At 42.4% G+C, this 24,745-nt stretch overlaps 1 protein-coding gene across 2 annotated transcripts in view; it reads left to right on the forward strand.

Moving 5' to 3' along the window:
* The first annotated feature begins 1,284 nt into the window (after positions 1 to 1,284).
* LOC123773412 (opioid-binding protein/cell adhesion molecule) overlaps positions 1,285 to 24,745 on the forward strand; it is a 107,553-nt gene continuing 84,092 nt past the window's right edge. For both annotated transcript variants that reach the window (XM_069317843.1, XM_069317844.1), the window contains exon 1: positions 1,285 to 1,778. In XM_069317843.1, coding sequence (XP_069173944.1) covers positions 1,773 to 1,778 — 6 coding nt within the window. In that variant the 5' untranslated portion in view covers positions 1,285 to 1,772. The remainder of the gene's footprint in view (positions 1,779 to 24,745) is intronic.

A 24,745-nucleotide genomic window follows, 5' to 3' on the forward strand; every position in this document is an offset into this window, starting at 1 on the left:
TCAGGAATCTGTACACCAGTTGATTGACAGTTGAGAGGCGGGACCAAAGAGCCAAAGCTCAACCCCCGCAAGCACAATTAGGTGAGTACAATTAGGTGAGTACACACACACACACACACACACACACACACACACACATCAGGCGAAAGCAAGAAATCATTACGGCTATGTAGCACTTGTTCACTACAGTGAACAGTCATACGATAAATCAGCGAACTGTAACACAACAGACCTAACGATACAGTGACTGACTCCAGAGCGTTGTGTTAGAGAAGAACTGTTATCGTCAATCTTCTGGTACTTAGTGATTCACCACGTGGGAGGCGACGACGGATCACCTCGTCATCCAGACATCTTCCTTATTCATCTAGTCGTGTGAGCGGGAGTCCTGGCTGGTATGTACCCTCTCTTGTCAATTATTGTGGTGTACAGAGTGAGGTAAAATATTATCAAATTCTTGTTCAGTATATTATATATATTTAAAATCTCAAAGTGGCTCATTCCGGGTAGAGGTTGACACTCAAGGGCCCTTGTGACACACACACGCACGCACGCACGCGCACGCACGCCTTGAAGTTCCACTCATTAACTTCTTCTCTGGCCTCATAGTACTCCCATCAACTCCTTCCTCAGACACACCTGCAACCCATTGATACGCCAATAAAAATGTTCCTTTACAAACATATAACTGAAATGAACTACACACAATAAATGTTTCACCCTCCCTGCTTGACATGTCGGAGGGGAGACATCTCAAGCAGGGAGATGTCGTTTCTCCTGCAGCCTGAGATCATAACAGTATGTGCGTGGGGTTGTGTGTGTGTGTGTGTGTGTGTGTGTGAGAGCCCATAAACTACCCTTGACCTGGCTCGTTACGAACAACCCTCCACAATTGAGCCACTGCGTTGAACAACCAGCGAACAGCCAATGCCCTTAACCAAGGAATCACATTGATTTTGGCAACAATTACGTCATATAATTGTGCTTAACTGTATGTGTGACTGTATATATATATACATATACATGTTTATGTATGGATGAGTTCATGCGCGCATATTTATATCTCATGACTGCCAAATTTATAACCCCGAACGTAAAACAAAATCCAAAAGCCTGAAGAAATAAGTTGCCATTTCTTGGAAATGAATTTGCATCGATACTGAGAACAAGGTTGAAATTGTGAGGTTTCTTGTGCAGAAGGTGACATGTGGCAACACTTCCCTCCACCACCACCACCACCACCAGGACTTGGGCGTGTCTGCTCCGTCAGTAGTACCTCGGCTCTGGTGGAGTGTGGGTGTCTCGCTCCTCTCTTCCTCGCTCTGCCTTGCTCTTGTCCAACCTTACCACAACCCCTGCTCTGGCCATTGGATTAAATAGTGACTCCGTTTTCAGCGTTGATGTGTCTTGAAAACGCAACGCTAGTGAAAATATACAGCAGTTTAGTTGACTTTTGGTTTAACTCTTTAAAGTGAATTAATGTGGAGCTGGATAATAACTTACATTCACGATGGATTTAGTCATTAGTTAAACCTGTGTGTGTGTGTGTATATATATCCCGTTTTTATTGGAGAGGAATGTATATATAAACATATATATAAATTACTCAGAGGCGAGTGGAGGGAATAATTAGTAGGCCTGCGTAATATGGAAAGAAATGCCATTTGTGGTCAGCGAAACGTGCTGTTGGACCTGCCTAAACGAGCATTAATTGCTGGTTCGTCTATAGCGTGTGCAGGGTTCGCTTAGCTCTAGCTCCTGGGCCCCAAGCTATGAAGGTAAGTCAAGCTTTCCTCTCTTTCTCACTCACCCCCACATTCTCATCTTGACCTTCCTGTACGTTATTGGATGCACGCACGCCTCTAGGGTCGTAGTCCTAAGGGCCCAGGTTCGATCCCAGGCAGAGGCATAAATCTTTTACCCTTGTGCCCCTGTTCACCTAGCAGTAAATAGATACCTGTGAGTTATACAGCTACAACGAGGTGCTTCCAATGGATGTGTGTGAGTGTGTGTGTGTGCATGCGATAGAAATATATGTAGCAGACATAATAGAGGAAAAAATGAATTGGTTAGAAAGGCGGAGTCAAAGAGTTAATAGCTCGATTCGGAAGATACAAATAGTAAATACACACACACACACACACACACACACACACACACACACACACACACACACACACACACACACACACACACACCAGGGGTTCCACAAGAGGTCACAAGGGGTTCCACAAGAGGTCACCAGGGGTTCCACAAGAGGTCACAAGGGGTTCCACAAGAGGTCACAAGGGGTTCCACAAGAGGGAGCGATAAATAGGCATAAACCTCTAACTCTTCGACTCATCCTGAGCTCTTGACGTTGAATAAGGAGGAAGATCTCTGAGAGCTGCACTCAAGCTGAAATTCGCTAACCTATCCCTGGATAAGTTCTGGATTTCTGTGAAGGATGATTATCCTACCATTCACAGGAGAGCAATAAGTATAGTTGCCTGCCATATATATATATATATATATATATATATATATATATATATATATATATATATATATATATATATATATATATATATATATATATATATATATATATATATATATATGACATATTTATATGACACATATGTGACATATATATCTGTCATATGTAAGACGTTCCACATCTTCCATGTGACAGGGGAAAGGTTTTCTCACTTAACCATTACCAAGATTTAGGACTGACGTCGTCTCCTTTGAGTTAAAAATGAAATCCGTGTGTGTGTGTTTGTCTAAAGTTTGAGCTTGAATTGAGTGTTTGCGTACCAATAGACACAAGCACAGGTTTCATATTAGAGAACAGATTTCATGAGTAAATAGACTTCCTTAAAAAAGTAACTCTGTCCTGACCCTACCCGTCTGTTTCTATTGCTCTGATTCATCTTATGTTTTTACAGCACTGTCAATGTTTACTTTTGTATATAGACATATTTTGAGTTTTAGTGATATATATATATATATATATATATATATATATATATATATATATATATATATATATATATATATATATATATATATATATATATTAAATAGGAAGGGAGTACCACCTCTAGGTGGAAGAAGGGGGACCCTTAGCCTCGGAGGAAACCACACATAACGCATTAGAGGGAATGTTTAGGTCCCCTCCAATACAGTTTCTGTGTGCTTTTCTCCTACCACCCCCTTCCTTTTGTGTTTTTTTTTGTGCTTTTTTATGTATTTAATGGTTACAAGATATACATGGGTTGATACAAAAAGTGCTTAAAGGTTATGGATCTCTTGAAAAACATGACAATGGGAAATATTGTTATATGTCACAGACAGATATATATATATATATATATATATATATATATATATATATATATATATATATATATATATATATATATATATATGAAGAGTTCCTCGATACGAAAAATATTTTAAGCGTTCCCCATGGGTATAAAAGGTTTAGAAACGCTGATCTAGAGCGAATGAACGTACTAGAATGGAGACAAAATGATGTAGTAACTAGATCACTTTGTCTCCAGTATATTTCCACGTGTCCTCAACATCGTGACATCTACAGGAATATACACCTGGTACGGGAACACATATATACCAAAATTATAAGAAAGAACATTATTTTCTTCTTTGAAAGAATATAAGCGTTGGTTTCCCTAACCCCAATCATACATATTCTTGAAATTTAGTCAGTAGTTCAGTAGTTCAGTAGGTCAGGTGAAGTAGTTAATGGCTCTCTAACTACGCATATCTTTCCTCGGGGTTAAATAAAGGTCATTACAACAGCTGAATGCTCGGTGTTAAATTAAATTAATGTTAATCGTTGGGGCTTGGAGGGTGTGCATGCTCCTAGTGAGGGCTAGTAACTACCTTACTAGTCAGTATGGTAATTATGGAGCGCCGTGACTATTCAGGACACCTACTTGTTAGTGCGTTCAGTGTGGTTTGTGCTGCTGACCCTAGCCGCCAGAATTATATTTATATTTATATACCACATTATTAAATTTTCAAATATATATATATAATATATATATATATATATATATATATATATATATATATATATATATATATATATATATATATATATATATATATAAGTATATTTTGGTAGCAGTCTTTCTTGTAAACATATGTTGTTAAATATGACCGAAAAAGTACGATTAATAATTCTAACACAAATTTTCTCAATATTTCTTATGTTTCTTTTTACTGTCGATGGTAATTGAAAAATCAATTCTCCAAAATTCATTTTTATTTCTAGTTTGACACGACGCTTGAACGCGTTTCGTAATAACTTATTACATTTTCAAAGATTTTAGTTTGCACACACACAACTGTGACCTAAAAACACTAAACAGAGTTTTACTTAATGCTAACATTGAACAACTTGTCTTATATACTCGCATTTGGGTGAGGCGATATGTTGCAACAGTTTTGGATGAGGTGAACAAACTTTTGACCAACACAAGACAGAACACTGTGCAATGGGTATAAATTGGATATATGAGAGGGAAGAATGGAAGTAACTGCAAAGGGTCTATTGGCCCATACTTCCTCTTGATGCTTCTATATTGGTACGGAGTCTTAAAGTGGGTGGAATATAGTTGTGCATTAATTGGCTGTTGATTGCTGGTGTTGACTTTTTGATGTGTAGTGCCTCGCAGATGTCAAGCCGCCGGCTATCGCTGTATCTATCGATGATTTCTGTGTTGTTTGTTAAGACTTCTCTGGTGATGGTCTGGTTGTGGGAAGAGATTATATGTTCCTTAATGGAGCCCTGTTGCTTATGCATCGTTAATCGCCTGGAAAGAGATGTTGTTGTCTTGCCTATATACTGAGTTCTTTGGGGCTTACAGTCTCCAAGTGAGCATTTGTAGGCATAGACGACGTTGGTCTCCTTTAAGGCATTCTGCTTTGTGTCTGGAGAGTTTTTCATGAGTAGGTTGGCCGTTTTTTTGGTTTTATAGTAAATTGTCAATTTTATCTTCTGATTTTTGTCTGTAGGGATAACGTTCCTATCAAGAATATCTTTCAGGACCCTTTCCTTCGTTTTATGAGCTGTGGAAAAGAAGTTCCTGTAAAATAGTCTAATAGGAAGTACAGGTACTGGATGATAGCGGACAGAGTGTATCGTGATCCGGCCTGTAATCCTCTAGACATACCAGAAAACATTCTAAGGAAACTACTTCAAGCTTATACTTAAGAGGCACCCTTCTTGAGCTCGGATGGGCACATGTATAAGCAAGTAGATGGGGTCGCCATGGGTTCTCCCCTAGGTGTCCTGTTTGCGAACTTCTGCATGGGCACCATCGAACAGAAGAGAGAGAGAGATAAAGAGAGGAGGAGGAGGTGGCGAAGAATATGGAGAATCGTGATAGACTTCTATTTCCATCGTCAGAAACCTTACTTCCATCGTCAGAAACCTTCCTTCCATTGTCGGAAATCTTATTTTCGTTATAGGAAAACTGACTACCCGCGTTAGGGACCTGAGGGCTATATAAACAGCTCTTCTCAACCAACAGACTAATTCCCATTGCAAAACGTAACAGCCGTACGAGGCCGGTTCCAGTGCAGTGTTCTTCAACCTTCAACAATTACGTCCTCATTTGAATTTCAAATGCGGGCGTGAATTTGATCGGAGCGCGCGTGTGTGTGGACGTGGGAGGAGTGTGTGAGTGTGAGAGTGTGTGAGGGTGTGTGAGGGTGTGTGAGGGTGCCTCATCTTAAAGAGGGATCACACAAGCCCTCGCCATCAACACCAGACGCGGCTCTAATCACTCCATTGATGCAAGCTTCCGGGAACTAGGGAAAACATTTCCCCTGAGATATATTCTAGTTATTCATACACACACATACACATGTATAATTCATATCTGCGACACATCATGCGCGAACACACACACACACACACACACACACACACACACACACACACACACACACACACACACACACACACACACACACACACACACACATACACCACACACACACACACACCACACACACACACACACACACACACACACACACTAACATAAGACGTTAACATAAGACACATTACATTAACATAAGACGAACATCGGAAAGGGACTATGAGAACGATATTGCAATCAAAGCGAAAAAACAACCTAAGTTACTACACAGTCATATAAGAAGAAAAATGTCGGTGAACGACCAAGTGACAAGACTAAGGAAGACAGAGGGGGCATATACTGAAAGTGACAAGGAAATCTGCGAGGCACTGAATGCCAGTTTCCATGGAGTGTTCACTACCGAGCCTGAGCAGCTCCCATTGTTGGAAGGGGTTACCCTAGATGAAAGACTATCAGATATAGAGGTGACAGCAGAGGAGGTAATGAAACAGTTGACAACTCTAGATGCAACTAAAGCAGTTGGACCAGACAAAGTATCACCGTGGATACTAAAAGAAGCAGCACAGGCCCTCAGCGTGCCTCTGGCAATGATCTTTAATGAGTCACTTATGTCAGGAGAATTGCCCAGTTGCTGGAAGAAGGCAAATGTCGTGCCGATCTTCAAGAAAGGAGATAGGGAGGAGGCACTTAACTACAGACCTGTATCACTGACAAGCATCCCCTGTAAAATACTGGAAAGAATAATTAGGCTACGACTGGTTGCACACCTGGAGAACATTAGGTTTGTGAACAAACATCAACATGGGTTCTGGACAGGGAAATCGTGCCTAACAAACCTTCTGGAATTCTATGATAAAATAACGAGGATAAGACAGGACAGAGATGGTTGGGCAGACTGCATATTTCTGGACTGCCAAAAAGCCTTTGATACAGTACCGCACATGAGACTGCTGTTCAAGCTCGAGAGGCAGGCGGGGGTGGGGGGAAAGGTCCTAGAATGGATAAGGAACTACCTAACAGGAAGGAGCCAAAGAGTTACGGTAAGGGGCGAGAAGTCGGACTGGCGAACAGTAACAAGTGGAGTACCACAAGGATCGGTGCTGGGACCAATTCTATTTCTTGTGTATGTTAACGACATGTTTACAGGCGTAGAGTCCTACATGTCGATGTTTGCGGATGATGCAAAGTTGATGAGAAGAGTTGTGACAGATGAGGATTGCAGGATCCTCCAAGAGGACCTGAACAGATTGCAGAGATGGTCAGAGAAATGGCTACTAGAATTCAACACGAGCAAATGTAAAGTTATGGAAATGGGACTAGGAGATAGGAGACCAAAGGGACAGTACACAATGAAGGGGAACAGCCTACCTGTAACGACGCGTGAAAGAGACCTGGGGGTGGACGTAACACCTAATCTATCTCCTGAGGCACATATTAATAGGATAACGACAGCAGCGTACTCTACACTGGCAAAAGTTAGAACATCATTCAGAAACCTAAGTAAGGAGGCATTTAGGGCGCTTTACACTGCCTACGTAAGGCCAGTCTTAGAGTATGCCGCCTCATCATGGAGTCCCCATCTGAAGAAGCATATAATGAAACTGGAAAAGGTTCAGAGGTTTGCAACGAGACTCGTCCCAGAGCTACGAGGGATGGGGTATGAAGAGCGCCTGAGGGAACTGTGCCTTACGACACTAGAAAGAAGAAGGGAGAGGGGGGACATGATAGGAACGTATAAGATACTCAGAGGAATTGACAGAGTGGACATAGACGAAATGTTCACACGGAATAGTAACAGAACGAGAGGACATGGATGGAAGCTTGAAACTCAGATGAGTCACAGAGATGTAAGGAAGTTTTCTTTTAGCGTGAGAGTAGTGGGGAAATGGAATGCACTTCAGGAACAGGTTGTGGAAGCAAATACTATTCATAATTTTAAAACCAGGTATGATAGGGAAATGGGACAGGAGTCATTGCTGTAAACAACCGATGCTCGAAAGGCGGGATCCAAGAGTCAATGCTCGATCCTGCAAGCACATATAGGTGAGTACATATAGGTGAGTACACACACACACACACACACACACACACACACACACACACACACACACTCACACACACACACACAAGCCTCAAGGACAGCTTGAGGCTTCAAGAAGACCTAGACACGCTTCAGGAATGGTCGAATAATTGGTTGTTAGAGCTTAACCCAAGTAAATGTAATGAAGATAGAGGTAGGGAGCAGGAGACCAGATACAAGGTATCATTTGGGAGATGAAATACTTCAAGAGTCAGAGAGAGAGAGAAAGTCCTGGGGGTTGATATCACGCCAGACCTGTCCCCTGAAGCCCATATTAAGAGGATAACATCAGCGGCATATGCCAGGTTAGCTAACATAAGAACGGCCTTTAGAAACTTGTGTAAGGAATTTTTTAGAACTGTGTATACCACATATGTCAGACCAATCCTGGAGTATGCGGCTCCAGCATGGAGTCCATATCTAGTCAAGCATAAGTTTAAAGTGGAAAAGGTTCAAAGGTTTGCCACCAGACTAGTACCCGAACTGAGGGTATGAGCTAGAAGAGAGACTTTGGATAAACTTTGTCATCCACCACTGAACGCGAACAAGTGAACCTATTCCATCCTATATTATGAAGACCAAAACTGAACTGCAAATTTCAATGCCTATCTGGTTTGTCTTAATCAGATTTTGAGTCTTCTGAAATGTTGAGTATTTCCCATTCGATTTGTATATCGTCTAGAAATTTGGAACTATTGCTATTCAGTCTTGAATCTAAATCGTTTTCATATATATGGTCATCCGCAGAGGTCCCAGAACAGAGCCTTAAGGCACTCCACTTACAACAATTTCCCCAAAACGGACTTAACTCTACTTATACTAACTCTTTGTTTCCTAAGGTATAGCTATGCCCTTATCCAAATTTAAGATAGCACTCAAGTGGCACCGTATCTAAAGCTTTGCTGAAGTCGAGGTACACAACGTCACTATCCTTTCCACTGAACTCAAATATACCGGAATAGAATAAAAGCAAATTTCTATCACATGAGCGACCCTTAGTAAAACACGCGAACCAGTGAATCATTTATTATAATATGTTTTTCATAATGTCGACAAATAGCTTGCGATTGCTTTTGAAATTATAAAAAAAATCCTATACAATAGACGTTTCGGCCGATAACTTGACACAAGTGATCTCTCTCCATTATTGAATAATCAGCACCACATTAGCAGCCCTCCACCGCTGTGGTCCTCTGCTCAACTTTAATGATTTATTCAATATGCAGGACAAGGGGCTCACTCAGCCCTTGTTTACATTCTTTAAGCACACTGGCAAACTCTTCGTCTGGGACTTGTTGGCCTTTAAGTTTCTAATTGTTTAATAGCTTTCTAGTATCCTCTACTTGAGGCTACTAGAAAGTTATACATTTCTGGCTTCCAGGATTAGTGTTGCTAGTGAAACCTCCAGGATCAGTGCTGGTAGTAAAGCCTCCAGGATCAGTGTTGCAAATGAAGCCTCCAGAATCAGTGTTGCTAGTGAAGCCTCCAGAATCAGTGTTGCTAGTGAAGCCTCCAGGATCAGTGTTGCTAGTAAAGCCTCCAGGATCAGTGTTGCTAGTGAAGCCTCCAGGATCAGTGTTGCTAGTAAAGCCTCCAGGATCAGTGTTGCTAGTGAACCTCCAGGATCAGTGTTGCTAGTAAAGCCTCCAGGATCAGTGTTGCTGGTGAACCTCCAGGATCAGTGTTGCTAGTAAAGCCTCCAGGATCAGTGTTGCTAGTAAAGCCTCCAGGATCAGTGTTGCTAGTGAAGCCTCCAGGATCAGTGTTGCTAGTGAAGCCTCCAGGATCAGTGCTGGTAGTGAAGCCTCCAGGATCAGTGTTGCTAGTGAACCTCCAGGATCAGTGTTGCTAGTGAAGCCTCCAGGATTAGTGCTGCTAGTGAAGCCTCCAGGATTAGTGCTGCTAGTGAAGCCTCCAGGATTAGTGCTGCTAGTGAAGCCTCCAGGATCAGTGTTGCTAGTGAAGCCTCCAGGATCAGTGCTGCTAGTGAACCTCCAGGATCAGTGCTGCTAGTGAAGCCTCCAGGATCAGTGTTGCTAGTGAAGCCTCCAGGATCAGTGCTGCTAGTGAACCTCCAGGATCAGTGCTGCTAGTGAAGCCTCCAGGATCAGTGTTGCTAGTGAAGCCTCCAGGATCAGTGTTGCTAGTGAAGCCTCCAGGATCAGTGCTGCTAGTGAACCTCCAGGATCAGTGCTGCTAGTGAAGCCTCCAGGATCAGTGTTGCTAGTGAACCTCCAGGATCAGTGCTGCTAGTGAAGCCTCCAGGATCAGTGTTGCTAGTGAAGCCTCCAGGATCAGTGTTGCTAGTGAACCTCCAGGATCAGTGTTGCTAGTGAAGCCTATATATACTGACTATACTCAGCTCACATATTGGCCAACTACGCACAACTTCGTCTAGAGATTTGACTGAGTGTGAGGAACTGTCTGGGTGTGTCTCTGTCTCTTTATGGAGACAGTACGTCAGCTTGTTGATGAGTCTTCACCTGACTCATGCCTTACTCGTCGTCCTATGGCATTCATCTCTTGGCGTCACCCTGCTTCTTTTTGTAGCATCGTGAGTTTGTAGCAATAGGTGAGTACGCCTATACACAGTGCCTACTGCTTACCCAAAATAGGTTTTTAGCGAATCTCTCTCTAGAGAGAGAGAGAGATTCTCTTTCTCTCTCTCTCTCTTTCTCTCTCTCTCTCTCTCTCTCTCTCTCTCTCTCTCTCTCTCTCTCTCTCTCTCTCTCTCTCTCTCTCTCTCTCTCTCGCTCGCTCTCTCTGAAAAGAGAGAGAGAGAGAGAGAGAGAGAGAGAGAGAGAGAGATAGAACGATAGAATAGTGAGTCTAGCTAAAGTTTAATACTTGAAGTGGGAGCTTCTGGTCTTGAAAAGTTTGGCGAGTCAGACCGTAACTCGTGCCGCGTATCTAGTTCCTCTAAGCCTGATATCTATCTTGGGATTTACGAGGCTTTTGGCAGCACCAAGCTGACCTACTGATTACCAAGTCTTCAGAGGCACGGTTTAGCAACTTCACTATTCCCTGGCTGCCCTCCGGCGGAACTGAAGAGGATGAGAACTGCCTCGCGGGTAGGAATACCTTAATTGGGTCATTAGCAGGCTAGCAAGGGGGGTCAGAGTGTCACAGCAAGCTGGGCTCCCCAAGCAGTCCGTAGCGGCTTTATTGCCTCGTATAGTCTGAAGACTCGCTTGCGGCCGCGTTAGCATGCCAAACACACCCGGTGCTTTGAGTTGGGGTATAGTCTGCCGGCGAGGCAAGGCGTTGTGTGAGTGTGTGGGTGGGTGTGTGTGTGTGTGTGTGTGTGTGTGTGTGTGTGTGTGTGTGTGTGTGTGTGTGTGTGTGTGTGTGTGTGTGTGTGTGTGTGGGTGGGTGTGTGGGGCCGGCAGTCGTGACAGGCGCGGTGATTGTGTTGCCGGTGGTTCAGCTGTTATGCTGCCCAAACTCACCTTGTCCTTGACGTATGACGGAACTTAATGGGGGCGAGTACTCTAACTGGAGAGAGTTATTAGCGAAGCAGCTGGCTCAGTCACGCCCACTGACAACCATTGTCTCAGTGGTCTATTAGGTGAGGGAGCCATTGTCTTAGAGGACCATTAGGTGAGGGAACCATTATCTTAGTGGACCATTAGGTGAGTTAGCCATTGTGTTAGTGGACCAGAGTGTGTTGGAGATGGTTTCCACAGTTCCACAGTGGTCTGGAGATGGTTTCCACAGTTCCACAGTGGTCTGGAGATGGTTTCCACAGTTCCACAGTGGTCTGGAGATGGTCTCCACAGTTCCACAGTGGTCTGGAGATGGTTTCCACAGTTCCACAGTGGTCTGGAGATGGTTTCCACAGTTCCACAGTGGTCTGGAGATGGTTTCCACAGTTCCACAGTGGTCTGGAGATGGTCTCCACAGTTCCAGAGTGTTGGAAATGATGTCCACAGTTCTAGAGTGCGTGGGAGATGGTCTCCACAGTTCCACAGTGGTCTGGAGTCATGGTACACACTCCAGGAGAGCAGAGTGGGGAGGCGGTGAGCTCATCTCGTCTATTTCTCGTATAAAACTATAATTACATAATGACAGAAATAAAATATGCAAAATGGATGCATGGAAACTTTCAGAAAAGAGGCATTGAGCTCCCTTTCACGTGTGTGACCTGCCGCCGCAGGCCTTAATTAAGCATCTAATGGGATTCCAGAGTTCTGGGTAAAAAAAAAATTATTAAAACACAAATGAAGCGTGGGATGTGATATAGAGGTGAGTTGAAAGTTGTGATTAGATATGTAGCATTTTCTGACTGTTCTCCTGCATGCTTTGTTCGTGGTGTGAGAGAGAGATAGAGAGTCTGAAAGATAAAGAGAGACAGAGAGACAGAGAGACAGAGAGAGAGAGATTACGGGGGAAGGTGGGAATTATCAGGAGAGAGAGTGAGAGAGAGAGAGAGAGAGAGAGAGAGAGAGATAAAGGATTGAGAGTGATATAGGTCAAACGATAATTGTAAAGCCAAAATGAAACACCGATAATAAAGGTAGGAATCTGTATTGCATCGACATATTAGACTTTTGGAAATCTTTGACTCCTGAATACAATTCCGGCATAACTGAACGCCAATCAACATTGGAAGAAACTGACAATTTCAAGCAGAACGCGGTGCATAATAGGCCTTAGGCATAGATCCTAGCAAATTACGAAGATAATGGAATGAAAAAGAACCTAATTAACACACAAAAAGAGATTGAATAGGCTAGCCTATGCTGACTTATTACAATAGATTTCTATAAGGCTAATAGTAAGAATATGATGCTTGCAATAAGTTAAACTGCAACACAGCCTGCGTAGTGTTGTTGATAGGCAAAGCAAGGTTTATTATAAGAGCCAAACTATGGCTCTTAGCACTGGAAAGGATACGAGGACAAGGAGCTGGGGATATAAGGACAAAGAGTTGGAATATAGCTACAAGGAGCTGGGGATATAAGGACAAGGAGTTGGGATATGAGCTACAAGGAGCTGGGATATGAGGACAAGGAACTGGAATATGAAGACAAAGAATTAGAATATGAACTGCGAGGAGCTGGGATATGAGGACCAGGAGCTGGGATATGAGGACCAGGAGTTGGAATATGAGGTTAAGGAGCTGGAATATGAGGACCAGGAGATGGGAAATGAGAACAAGGAACTGGGATATATAAACAATGTCTAACGTACTGCCTAATTTTCTCCAGTTATTCCGATCCGCCAAGATACTACCCAAAAGGCTCCACCTCTGTGGAGGAAGCTGAGGAAACTGATCTGAGCTGAGGAAACTATGCACTAGGCAAATAAGATGAGCTGTGCTCTCATGGGGTGAGGGATGTGTGATTCACCAAATGGAAGACTGACAATCAGTGCTCTTGGGAAATTAATTACAACCCAGATCGGTTATTAGAACAGGGTGCCCCGTAATTTAATATTCAAATACTCAGGAATTATAGCAGGGGGTGCCACGAAAATTAATATAGCATTGACGTAATTAGAAACAAACGCATTAAATCGTCACCTTGTAACGTATGAGGATCGTAAGAAATATATTACCATTGGGAAAATTTAACTGAATATATCACATTTTTAAGGTTGTTAATATCAATTAGAGGATGTTTATATCTACATAGTGGAGGTGGTGTTTGACCAGTGATGGAGGCCAGACGCTTGTATTTACAACACTTGAAACTTGTATTTACTACAAGTTTCAAGCAGAGAATGCATATATAGTTAACATGAGGGACTCCTTCTTAATGAGATTCGCCAGCAAAAATGTTTGTTTATTATAAAATCGATCCTCCGGGTTGTGTAGTAAAGAAAAATTGAGTTATATCCAGTTTACGTAAAGCTACGAGTGGTCCAGAGCGCTCTTAGGGCGACGGTGTTTACTTACGAGTATTTTTTATTCTTAAATGCCTACCTGAATCCCGACGTAGCTGCTATGAACATGCTAAGAAGAAAAATGTTCCTAAGTACGAGCTTAAGTGCTTCGTGAATCTGGCCCTTGATGTGCAGGCACCATAATGCCAGATTAAAGTTAACGATTTTCCTCATATGAATTACATGAACAAAACGTCGGTCTCAAAACGTCGAACCTGCTCCCGGACGCAGGTTCGAATCCTCGTCACGGCCCTTGTGGATTTGGTTACATGAACAAAAGCTGGTCACTGGGCATAAGACACAAGTAATCCTTTACAATATTCTTATCAACCTGCAAACACAAATTTCCTATGTAATTTAATACTGACTGCCCTATCTATAGGCACGAGTCTGCGAGGTATTTAAACAAGGCAACATCGCAGCAGCTGATGGGCAGGCTGGCTGAAAGTTTAACTATTAATCTCTCGTCTCTAGAAAATTTATAATATAACTATTGTTCTAAAACACATTAACCGGGTCTGCTGATTGCATAAGATAATTAATATGCTAGAAATAGCATGCCATGTGCAACAAGCAGAATATGTAAATTAAATGTTGCTCTACTTTTTTAAGAAAGAGAACCGTATGCAAATAAGTTCACTTGCATGCTCTATTTAACTACCCTAATGCAAAAATGCAGATTGCACATGAAATAACAATTCAACGTTAAATAAATATGCAGACGAGGAGTCACAATAACGTGGTTGAAGTATGTTGACCAGATCACACACTAGAAAGTGAAGGGACGACGACGTTTCGGTCCGTCCTGGACCATTCTCAAGTTGATTGAGAACGACGCGATGCGTGAGTCCGACTTGAAAATGGTCTCCAACCACTTGGACGGTCGGGGATTGAACGCCGACCTGCATGAATGTGTATATATATACATATTGCGTGTGAGATTGTTGTGATATATCTCTTTATTGTCATCAGCTGAACCGTTTGAACGGCACAGGAAAAGGTAACTTTTGTTTCACATTTTGTGGTGGTGGTTGTGATGAAAGACGAGGGTATTGTGGTGGTGGAGTGAGGAAAGATGTACAGGTTTCGTAACACGTGAAAGCTTGCTGACTCCAGGTCCAGGAGGTGACAGGCATAATATAAACGAGGATCCTGTAGCACAGTGGTCTACGTTCTTGACACACAACCGAGGGACTAGGGGTGTGAGTCCCAGGGCAGGACAGAAACTTTTGGAGCATATTTCCTTTCGCCTGATGAGCCTGTTCATCTAGCAGTAAAATAGTATCCGAGAGTTAAGCATCTGTTGTGGGTGGCATTCTGGATTGGCTCTGTAGTTTTTCGTCGGGAGGGAAGGGGGTACTTGATAAGCCTAAATACAGGCTTTTTGTTCCCAATTCTAGGATTTTTCATGAGAAGATCATGACCCATGAGAAGGGATGACCACTAGCTAAAGTTCATATGAGAGACTTGAGTGTCTGGGAGTCATTAGACTGTCTTAAAGAAGTTAAACATTGGTCGTCAGTCAAGAATCTGTACAGGTGAGGTCTAGAGGTCTGGAAAGTAGACTTGGAGTCATTGAAAAATGAGAATGTGGATAGCATATTTAGTGTGAGGCAGGCTGGAGTCTGTAGGTAGTCACATGAGGCAGGCTGGAGTCTGTAACAGTCACGTGAGACAGGCTGGAGTTTAGCTAAACGAATTTTAGGGTTCAGGACCCTAGCCAATTATTTGCCTCTAACCTTTTCCAACACCGCTCACAGGATGGGTATGGGGTCCACTACCGTTCACAGGATGGGTGTGGGGGTCCGCTACCACTCGCAGGATGGGTATGGGGTCCACTACCGCTCACAGGATGGGTATGGGGTCCACTACCGCTCACAGGATGGGTATGGGGTCCTCTACCGCTCATAGGATGGGTATGTCGTGAATAATAAATAAATTGAAGAAAATGACCCAAAGGTACTTGGTACATTGATCAGTTCTCCAAGAAGGCCAGACCTGAAGAATGAAACACAGCGCAGATGTTCGTAAGCTGCGGAGTTAAATACGGCTACATGGTACCACGAGAGTGGGCCCGGTCTCTGTGACCTGCGCCGGATGGTGGTGGAGGTCTCTGGACGAAGGGGAGCAGGGAGGTGGTGACATCTAGTGAGCGTTAGGCCAACTATTGAAGGCTTCTCACTCCGTTCGCGAACTTTTTCCAACCAGCGCCTCCAGGAGTGGGTAGATATTTTCACCGGCAGACATTGATTTTTCTAAAGTTTGTTTTGGTACTTTCACTGACTTGAAATCTGAACAGCATTGATGCTGCTCCTATTTTGTGGGAGGAAATATTGGGTACTCCTTTTTCGCAGGTGATGTGATGTGTTCATAGCTCTTCACATTGGCTGCTGTTAAAATATTGTTTGTTATCGTACGGTGAAATTACACAACCTTTAAACATTTCCTGGAGCTGCCAGGTCTTGCAAAGGAAAAAGACGAATGGAGTGAAATCAATGCCAGTTTGTGGTGACCGCATCAACTTTCAATTCATTATATAGGACTAGTAGGCTATTGCATTATATAGGACTAGTAGGCTATTGCATTATATAGGACTAGTAGGCTATTGCCTATTTTCGGTGTGGTAGTAGCAGTAGTGGACTACAGACCAATGCTGTAAATTACAAGCTACAATGAGAATTGGTTATGGAGGGCGTTAGCCTGTGGAGGTCAAGTCAGCCTTTCGAGAAGACTGACCTGCCATCTTCAGCCTGCCCCCCTACCCCCCCATCCCCCCCCCAACGAACAAATAATTTAACGTGCAAAGTGAACATAACACAACACTCACTAGGACCGCGCTACATATGGGGGCTATCTGAGGGACTTATCTCAAAGTCAGATCACGTTTGGCAAGAAGGTTGGGGCATTTAGCGATGGAAAAGGAGAGGCAGGAATCAACAGCAACAATGCCAGGACTCAGGGTCGTGGTGGACATGTTGCGTCTGCGAGCCGACTCATCAAGGCGGCGTCTGTGTGATGAGTTAGAAGGCAGGAATGATTGCTTCTTAGAAGAATACCCATCTACAGGATGATGAGCCGTCGCTAACCTGAGAGAAGAGAGAGCAGTGTTTATATCTGAAGACTGAACACTATTGTATTCCTCGAGTGTCTCACTAGGTGAAGCGCCACTCTCACTAAAGTGTTGAAGAGAAGAGGAGAATCAGGAAAAATAGTAAACTCCAGCATCATTCGAAGCAGCAAGAGCACCAACACTGTTTCACCAACTCTGCTCCACCAACACTGCTCCACCAACACTGTAGGACCCTTGACCATTTACCGGTATCCTATTCGAGGCCACTAGAGACAGTGGCCCCCTCATGTAAATTCGGGTAAACTGTGGAGACACAGGTTAAGCTCCTTGATAAAGGTAACCGGTTGGGTTGAATACTTAAATTGGGATAAAAGAACCGGTTGCCTCTCGACCTTTCTAGTTCTTGGGTGAGCTGGTTGTGGTGTTTGGGACTGAAGACAATATCAACCGCAGGAGGGCTATTAAGCTTAGCGAGCAGCCACAACAGCTTAGCGAGCAGCCACAACAGCTTAGCGAGCAGTCAGCCGGTCTGACGTGACTGTGGGTATTGTTCTGGACCACTGAGAATACTCAGTGTATATTCATACACACACACACACCTTAGGTAGTGATGTGGTGGAGGCTGACTCCATACACAGTTTCAAATGTAGATATGATAGAGCCCAATAGGCTCAGGAATCTGTACATCAGTTGATTGACGGTTGAGAGGCGGGACCAAAAAGTCAAAGCTCAACCTCCGCAAGCACAACTAGGTGAGTACACACACACACACACACACACACAAACACACACACACACACACACACACACACACACACACACACACACACACACACACACACACACACACACACACACACACACACACATCAGTAAGTCTATCACAGCAAAATTAAGTCTGACACAGCCATGTCTCAACAAGTCTGACACACACAAGCAAGTCTGACATACACACACAAACAAGCCAGATATGCACATATTAGTAAACCTGACATATATGATTCTCAAATGTACAAAATGTAACAATAACAATGGAATAGGATCATTTCCCTAACCACTAACGAAACCTGTACATCTTTCCTCAATCATGACGGCTCCCTGTTTACCTTCATTAAGCAGTTCACGACCTTGGAAATTTCACAACCCAGGGTTATTTTCCTTGTAAACAACCTCGTATTGCTTCAGAGCTCACAAACTGTTGAATCAATATATATATATATATATATATATATATATATATATATATATATATATATATATATATATATATATATATATATATATATATATATGCGAACAAGCCTGAATGGTCCCCAGGACATATGCAACTGAAAACTCACACCCCAGAAGTGACTCGAACCCATACTCCCAGAAGCAACGCATCTGGTATGTACAAGACGCCTTAATCCACTTGACCATCACGACCGGACAAAATGAGGTGATAGCCGAGGCTATATGAACCACCCCACCGCCGGCACTCGGATAGTTATCTTGGGCATAGCATTTTACCAAATCACCTCATTCTTTGGGGCACACGTGAGGAACACAAATGCGAACAAGCCTGAATGGTCCCCAGGACATATGCAACTGAAAACTCACACCCCAGAAGTGACTCGAACCCATACTCCCAGAAGCAACGCATCTGGTATGTACAAGACGCCTTAATCCACTTGACCATCACGACCGGACAAAATGAGGTGATAGCCGAGGCTATATGAACCACCCCACCCCACCACCCCACCATCTATATCCAGATGCGTTGCTTCTGGGAGTATGGGTTCGAGTCACTTCTGGGGTGTGAGTTTTCAGTTGCATATGTCCTGGGGACCATTCAGGCTTGTTCGCATTTGTGTTCCTCACGTGTGCCCCAAAGAATGAGGTGATTTGGTAAAATGCTATGCCCAAGATAACTATCCGAGTGCCGGCGGTGGGGTGGTTCATATAGCCTCGGCTATCACCTCATTTTGTCCGGTCGTGATGGTCAAGTGGATTAAGGCGTCTTGTACATACCAGATGCGTTGCTTCTGGGAGTATGGGTTCGAGTCACTTCTGGGGTGTGAGTTTTCAGTTGCATATGTCCTGGGGACCATTCAGGCTTGTTCGCATTTGTGTTCCTCACGTGTGCCCCAAAGAATGAGGTGATTTGGTAAAATGCTATGCCCAAGATAACTATCCGAGTGCCGGCGGTGGGGTGGTTCATATAGCCTCGGCTATCACCTCATTTTGTCCGGTCGTGATGGTCAAGTGGATTAAGGCGTCTTGTACATACCAGATGCGTTGCTTCTGGGAGTATGGGTTCGAGTCACTTCTGGGGTGTGAGTTTTCAGTTATATATATATATATATATATATATATATGTCGTACCTAATAGCCAGAACGCACTTCTCAGCCAACTATGCATGGCCCAATTTGCCTAATAAGCCAAGTTTTCATGAATTAATGTTTTTTCGACTACCTAACCTACCTAACCTAACCTAACCTAACTTTTCTGCTACCTAACCTAACCTAACTGATAGAGATAGGTTAGGTTAGGTTAGGTAGGGTTGGTTAGGTTCGGTCATATATCTACGTTAATTTTAACTCCAATAAAAAAAAATTGACCTCATACATAATGAAATGGGGAGCTTTATCATTTCATAAGAAAAAAATTAGAAAAAATATATTAATTCAGGAAAACTTGGCTTATTAGGCAAATCGGGCCTTGCATAGTAGGCTGAGAAGTGCGTTCTGGCTACTAGGTACGACATATATATATATATATATATATATATATATATATATATATATATATATATATATATATATATATATATATATATGTCCCTGTGGGAGGGTCACTACTGCCCTGGCACCGACTTACTCACTTACCAACAACTACACTTTAGTCTTCATCAGGGTTCAGAACCGAAGGAAACTCTGAGTGTAAATACACCGAGAAATGGAGTCCAAGTCTCAGTATATTCATATTCCTTGGTGTTTCAAATCACAGTTTTGAAGAAGAAGAAAGAAGTGAAAACCTCAATTTGTCGTCCTCAAGTATAAAAGACTGTATAAGAATTCACAAGATTCATTCCTACCCAAAGCAGATGAAGGTATTTCTGTCCTAGCTGTTGAAAAGTCTGAATGTAGCTTGCATCTCTGCCAGCGTCTTCTGCAGATTGGCTTTTGAGACGACCGGTGAGATGATGACGGAGGTCTGGATGCTTGGAGACCTTGACAACAGAGTGGGTGGATGCTGCAAGCCCTTGACAACGGCGTTTGTGAATGCTGGACACCTTGACTACAGACAGGATGGATGCTGGAGACGTCATCGACCAAGTGGAAAATGATGAGGCACTTAGCGACAACGCCTCACCACTGAGGCACTCCTGAGAATACTTTCATGAAAGTCGTATCTACGAAGACCGGCTTGAGGAGTTCATCAGCGGACATCTTGACGCACTCAGGGCAGAAAAGTGCAGCAAAACACGCAATAAGTGTGAGTGCAACACACTTATGAAGGTACGTGGAAGACACTATAAGGCACTTCCGAAGATAGGTGGATGTAAGTGCATGTCAGACACTTGCAAAAATAAGTGGGCGAGAGCATGTGAGACACTTAGGAAAGTGAGAGGGGGAAGAATGAATGTAAGACACTTGTAAAGATAAGTGAGACTTATGCAAGACATGAAGATAAGCGAGGGAATGTAAGACTTACGAAGTGAAATATTACGTGTAAGACACTTACGAAGACCAGTATAAGTAAGTCTGTGGAAGACACCTAAAAAAGTGTAAGTAGAACAAGGAAAGACAATTGTAAATAAGATATGTAGAGACATTCACTTGTAAACAGCATTGACAATTTAACTATCATCCCTTATTGTTTCGTATAACATTTTATCATCTTATATTATCATCATGTCATATCATATCGTCTCAGAGATCGTCTCACAACGCATTATGTTGTTTCATAGTCTCTTGTATCTTTTCAAATCGTCTCTAATCACCTCATTACATAACGTTTCTCATATTGTCTCATATCGTGTCATATTGTCTCATATTTGTATATATCGCTTTCTCAGGCGGCTCATCAGTATATCTAAATGTTCAAATGTTCAATTCAGATATGTCGGTTTTATTCATTCGTGTGTGTGTGGGTGTGGGTGTGTGTGTGTGTGGGTGTGGGTGTGTTTGTGTTGATGTGTGTGCGTGCGTGCGTGCGTGTGTGTGGATGGGTGTCAAAAAACTCAAATCTTAATTGTATTTTGTAGAGTTTACTTTACTTAATGAGTTCAAATATTCAGGTCGTTCACCTGATTTGCTACTCCGTAACAAAAGTAACCTTTTAGCCTAACCAGACACGTCCGAACAGAAGCTTCGTAAACGGAGCAATTTGTGAGCCGTTATGTTTCTTCATAGGTTTCATTTTTAACGTAGGTTACGACTTATATGAGACTTATATGAGCGGGCGGTTTGAAGCGTTAACCAACAGACCTCTAGGCCTGTCTTCATTTAAATTTAAGTCAGCAAACAATTTTTTTCTTATATATAACTTTGTAATAAAGTCTGGAAAATGGAATTGTTATATTGGGTCTTGTTTGGGTTAGGCCTTATTCGTGTTGTTTAATTTCGTGGAGTTGCCATCTACATAGGCCTATGTAGATTGCCATTGATTGCCATAGATTGCCATTCCATTTGAGGTAAACCTATGAAGGTTATATATAAAAAAAAATGTTTCTTTTACATTTTGATATCAAATTGGTGATAATCATGGCGGACCTATTCATAAATCAGCCTATGAATAATTTATTTGTTCAATTTTATAATACTTGTCATTAAATCAAATCTATTATTTTCAGTCTAGGTTATTTCTCTCTGAGTATTTTATATCGTTCATCGAATTGTATATAAAAATATTGTTTTTAATTCTATCCCATGTTATTTACACTTGATTTACATGATTATATTCGTCCTATGACAAACAAAAATATTTTTTTCTGCCCAAGGTTATTTTTCTCTTGTTTATTGTAGAGACGATCGTCCTGTTATATGTGTGGGGGCCGCCGGTGACAAAAGCTCGCTAATCCTGTATAGTTTGGCTACACACGTTTACGTCCTGTTGCTGCTCCACAGGATCCAAACCCATTCCTATGAATTTTATATGTGGCGAGGGAGGGGAGTGGAAACATGTTTTTTTTTTTACTAAGCGCTATGAAGGGTAATTTAATAGTAACATTGTGTGGGAAATGGTGATGTTTACAATGATGTCATTGTGTGGGAAATGGTGATGTTTGAAGGGATGTCATTGTGTGGGAAATGGTGATGTTTGAAGGGATGTCATTTTGTGAGAAATGTAACTTTGGGCTGTGGATTTATTTCTAAATCGATCAATGGAATGGTTTGAATTGTCAAACTTTTCAACTTATCCTCCAAAACTTGTTGTACTTATTGGAAACATTGAGAGAGAGAGAGAGAGAGAGAGAGAGAGAGAGAGAGAGAGAGAGAGAGAGAGAGAGAGAGAGAGGGAGGGAGAAAAAGAGAGAGAGAGAGAGAGAGGGAGGGAGAAAAAAAGAGAGAGAGAGAGAGAGAGAGAGAGAGAGAGAGAGAGAGAGAGAGAGAGAGAGAGAGAGAGAGAGAGAGAGAGGAAATGGATAATCGCAGTAAAATATTGAGGACGACTTTAGTGATGGGGAGAATGAAAGAGGGAAGTAGCGAGGGGAGATAAGGCAGAGAGGTAAAATAAGAGAGACGCGTGAGCAAACACCACAGATAAACAGGGGAAGAGTAGAAAAGGAGGAAGAAAATGTTAGCCAGATAAACCACGATTTACGAATGTTGTCTTAACGTGAAGTGATAACGACACGGGCCGCTATATATATATATATATATATATATATATATATATATATATATATATATATATATATATATATATATATATATATATATATATATATATATATGTATATATATATATATATATATATATATATATATATATATATATATATATATATATATATATATTCCTCCTCCTACCCCAAATTTGGGTAGGGCTAGCCCCATACATATCTGGCCTTAATCTTACAAGGGTAAGAATCAGGAAGTCAGGAATAGTATCAGTAGGGAGGGCCAGGGACCAGGGACAGGGAGAGGAGCATGTGGAAAGGAGGGTACTGGGAAAGAAAGGACAGATAGGAAGGCGTGGATAAGAGGTTATGCCGGAGAGAAGGAGACAGTAGATGAGGTAAAATAGTAAAAACGGTGGAAAGCAAGTACGACAGAATAATTGTGACAGAGAAGGTAAAGAATTTTAGGTAGAAGTAATACAAAGAGAGTGAGTTGGCAGGAGACAAAGAAAGCCGATAAAGAACTGTGGAGAAAGTGGGAAAAATAGGGAGATGGAGAGTGTTGGAGGGTAAAGGAGGGAGGGAGAGAGAGAGAGAGAGAGAGAGAGAGAGAGAGAGAGAGAGAGAGAGAGAGAGAGAGAAAAAAAGACAGACAGACAGAGAGTGAAGGAAGGGTAAGGTAAGCAAATATAAAAAAATGGAATGGGAATAAAGAGGTGCGGGTGAAGTAAAGGAGGAAACAACGACACGCAGATAAGTAGTTGACAAAAGGGGAATAGAGGGAAAGAGAACGAAAAGGAGATGAGACAGAGGGGAAAGTGAAAGGAAGGGAAAAATAGAAGAAGGGGAGGAAACGAGCAAAGGAAAAGAGAGAGAGAGAGAGAGAGAGAGAGAAAGAGAAAGAGAGAGAGAGAGAGAGAGAGAGAGAGAGAGAGAGAGAGAGAGAGAGAGAGAGAGAGAGAGAGAGAGGAAGGAGGAAGGGAGGGAGGTAGATGGAACAAGCCTGAGAAGGGATAATTACGGAGGGTGGAACGTGTTTGGTTAGTAGTCGCCTGCCGGAAACACACACACACACACACACACACACACACACACACACACACACACACACACACACACACACACACACACACACACACACACACACACACACGCGCAGGTACATATAAGTGTGTACACAAACGGGGCTTCAAACGTGGAGCCCCCATCTTAAAAACCAAACAGATAAGGAACCTCGAAAAGGTGGAGAAGTTTGCAACGAGACTCGTCCCAGAGCTGCGAGGGATGAGGTACGAAGACAGACTGAAGGAACTAAACCTGACGACGTTAGAAAGGAGGAGGGAGAAAGGGGGGGACATGATACAGACGTGTAAAATACTTAAGAGGGATTGACAAGGTATAAACAGGAGACAGAAAGACAGCGACGTGTGACAGGAAGACAGCGACGTGTGACGGGAAGACATGAGGCGTGACAGGCGTACGGGATGACATCAAGGCCAGACCGACACACTATAATTATTATAGTTTAGGAACCCACGCCCCGTTACCCCCCCCCCCCCCTTCCTCTCTCTTGTGCACCTGTTCTCTCTCTCTCTCTCTCTCTCTCTCTCTCTCTCTCTCTCTCTCTCTCTCTCTCTCTCTCTCTCTCTCTCTCTCTCTCTCTCTCTCTCTCTCTCTCTATCTCCTACCAGCTCTCTCTATCTACTACCAATAAAGTGTTATTCTATATAAGTTCACTCTGAAGTAGAAATTGGTTCTATATTCATTTATCTTCCATGAGTCTTTTTCTTGTTTCGCTGTGCTCGTAATTGGTACAATGGGAGGCTGCTGAAGAACATATTTTAGTGACTTATATATAAATATATATATATATATATATATATATATATATATATATATATATATATATATATATATATATATATATATATATATACATATATATATATATATATATATATATATATATATATATATATAT

This window comes from Procambarus clarkii, chromosome 89, assembly GCF_040958095.1.
Source record: "Procambarus clarkii isolate CNS0578487 chromosome 89, FALCON_Pclarkii_2.0, whole genome shotgun sequence".
Classification (NCBI taxonomy): Eukaryota; Metazoa; Arthropoda; class Malacostraca; order Decapoda; family Cambaridae; genus Procambarus; species Procambarus clarkii.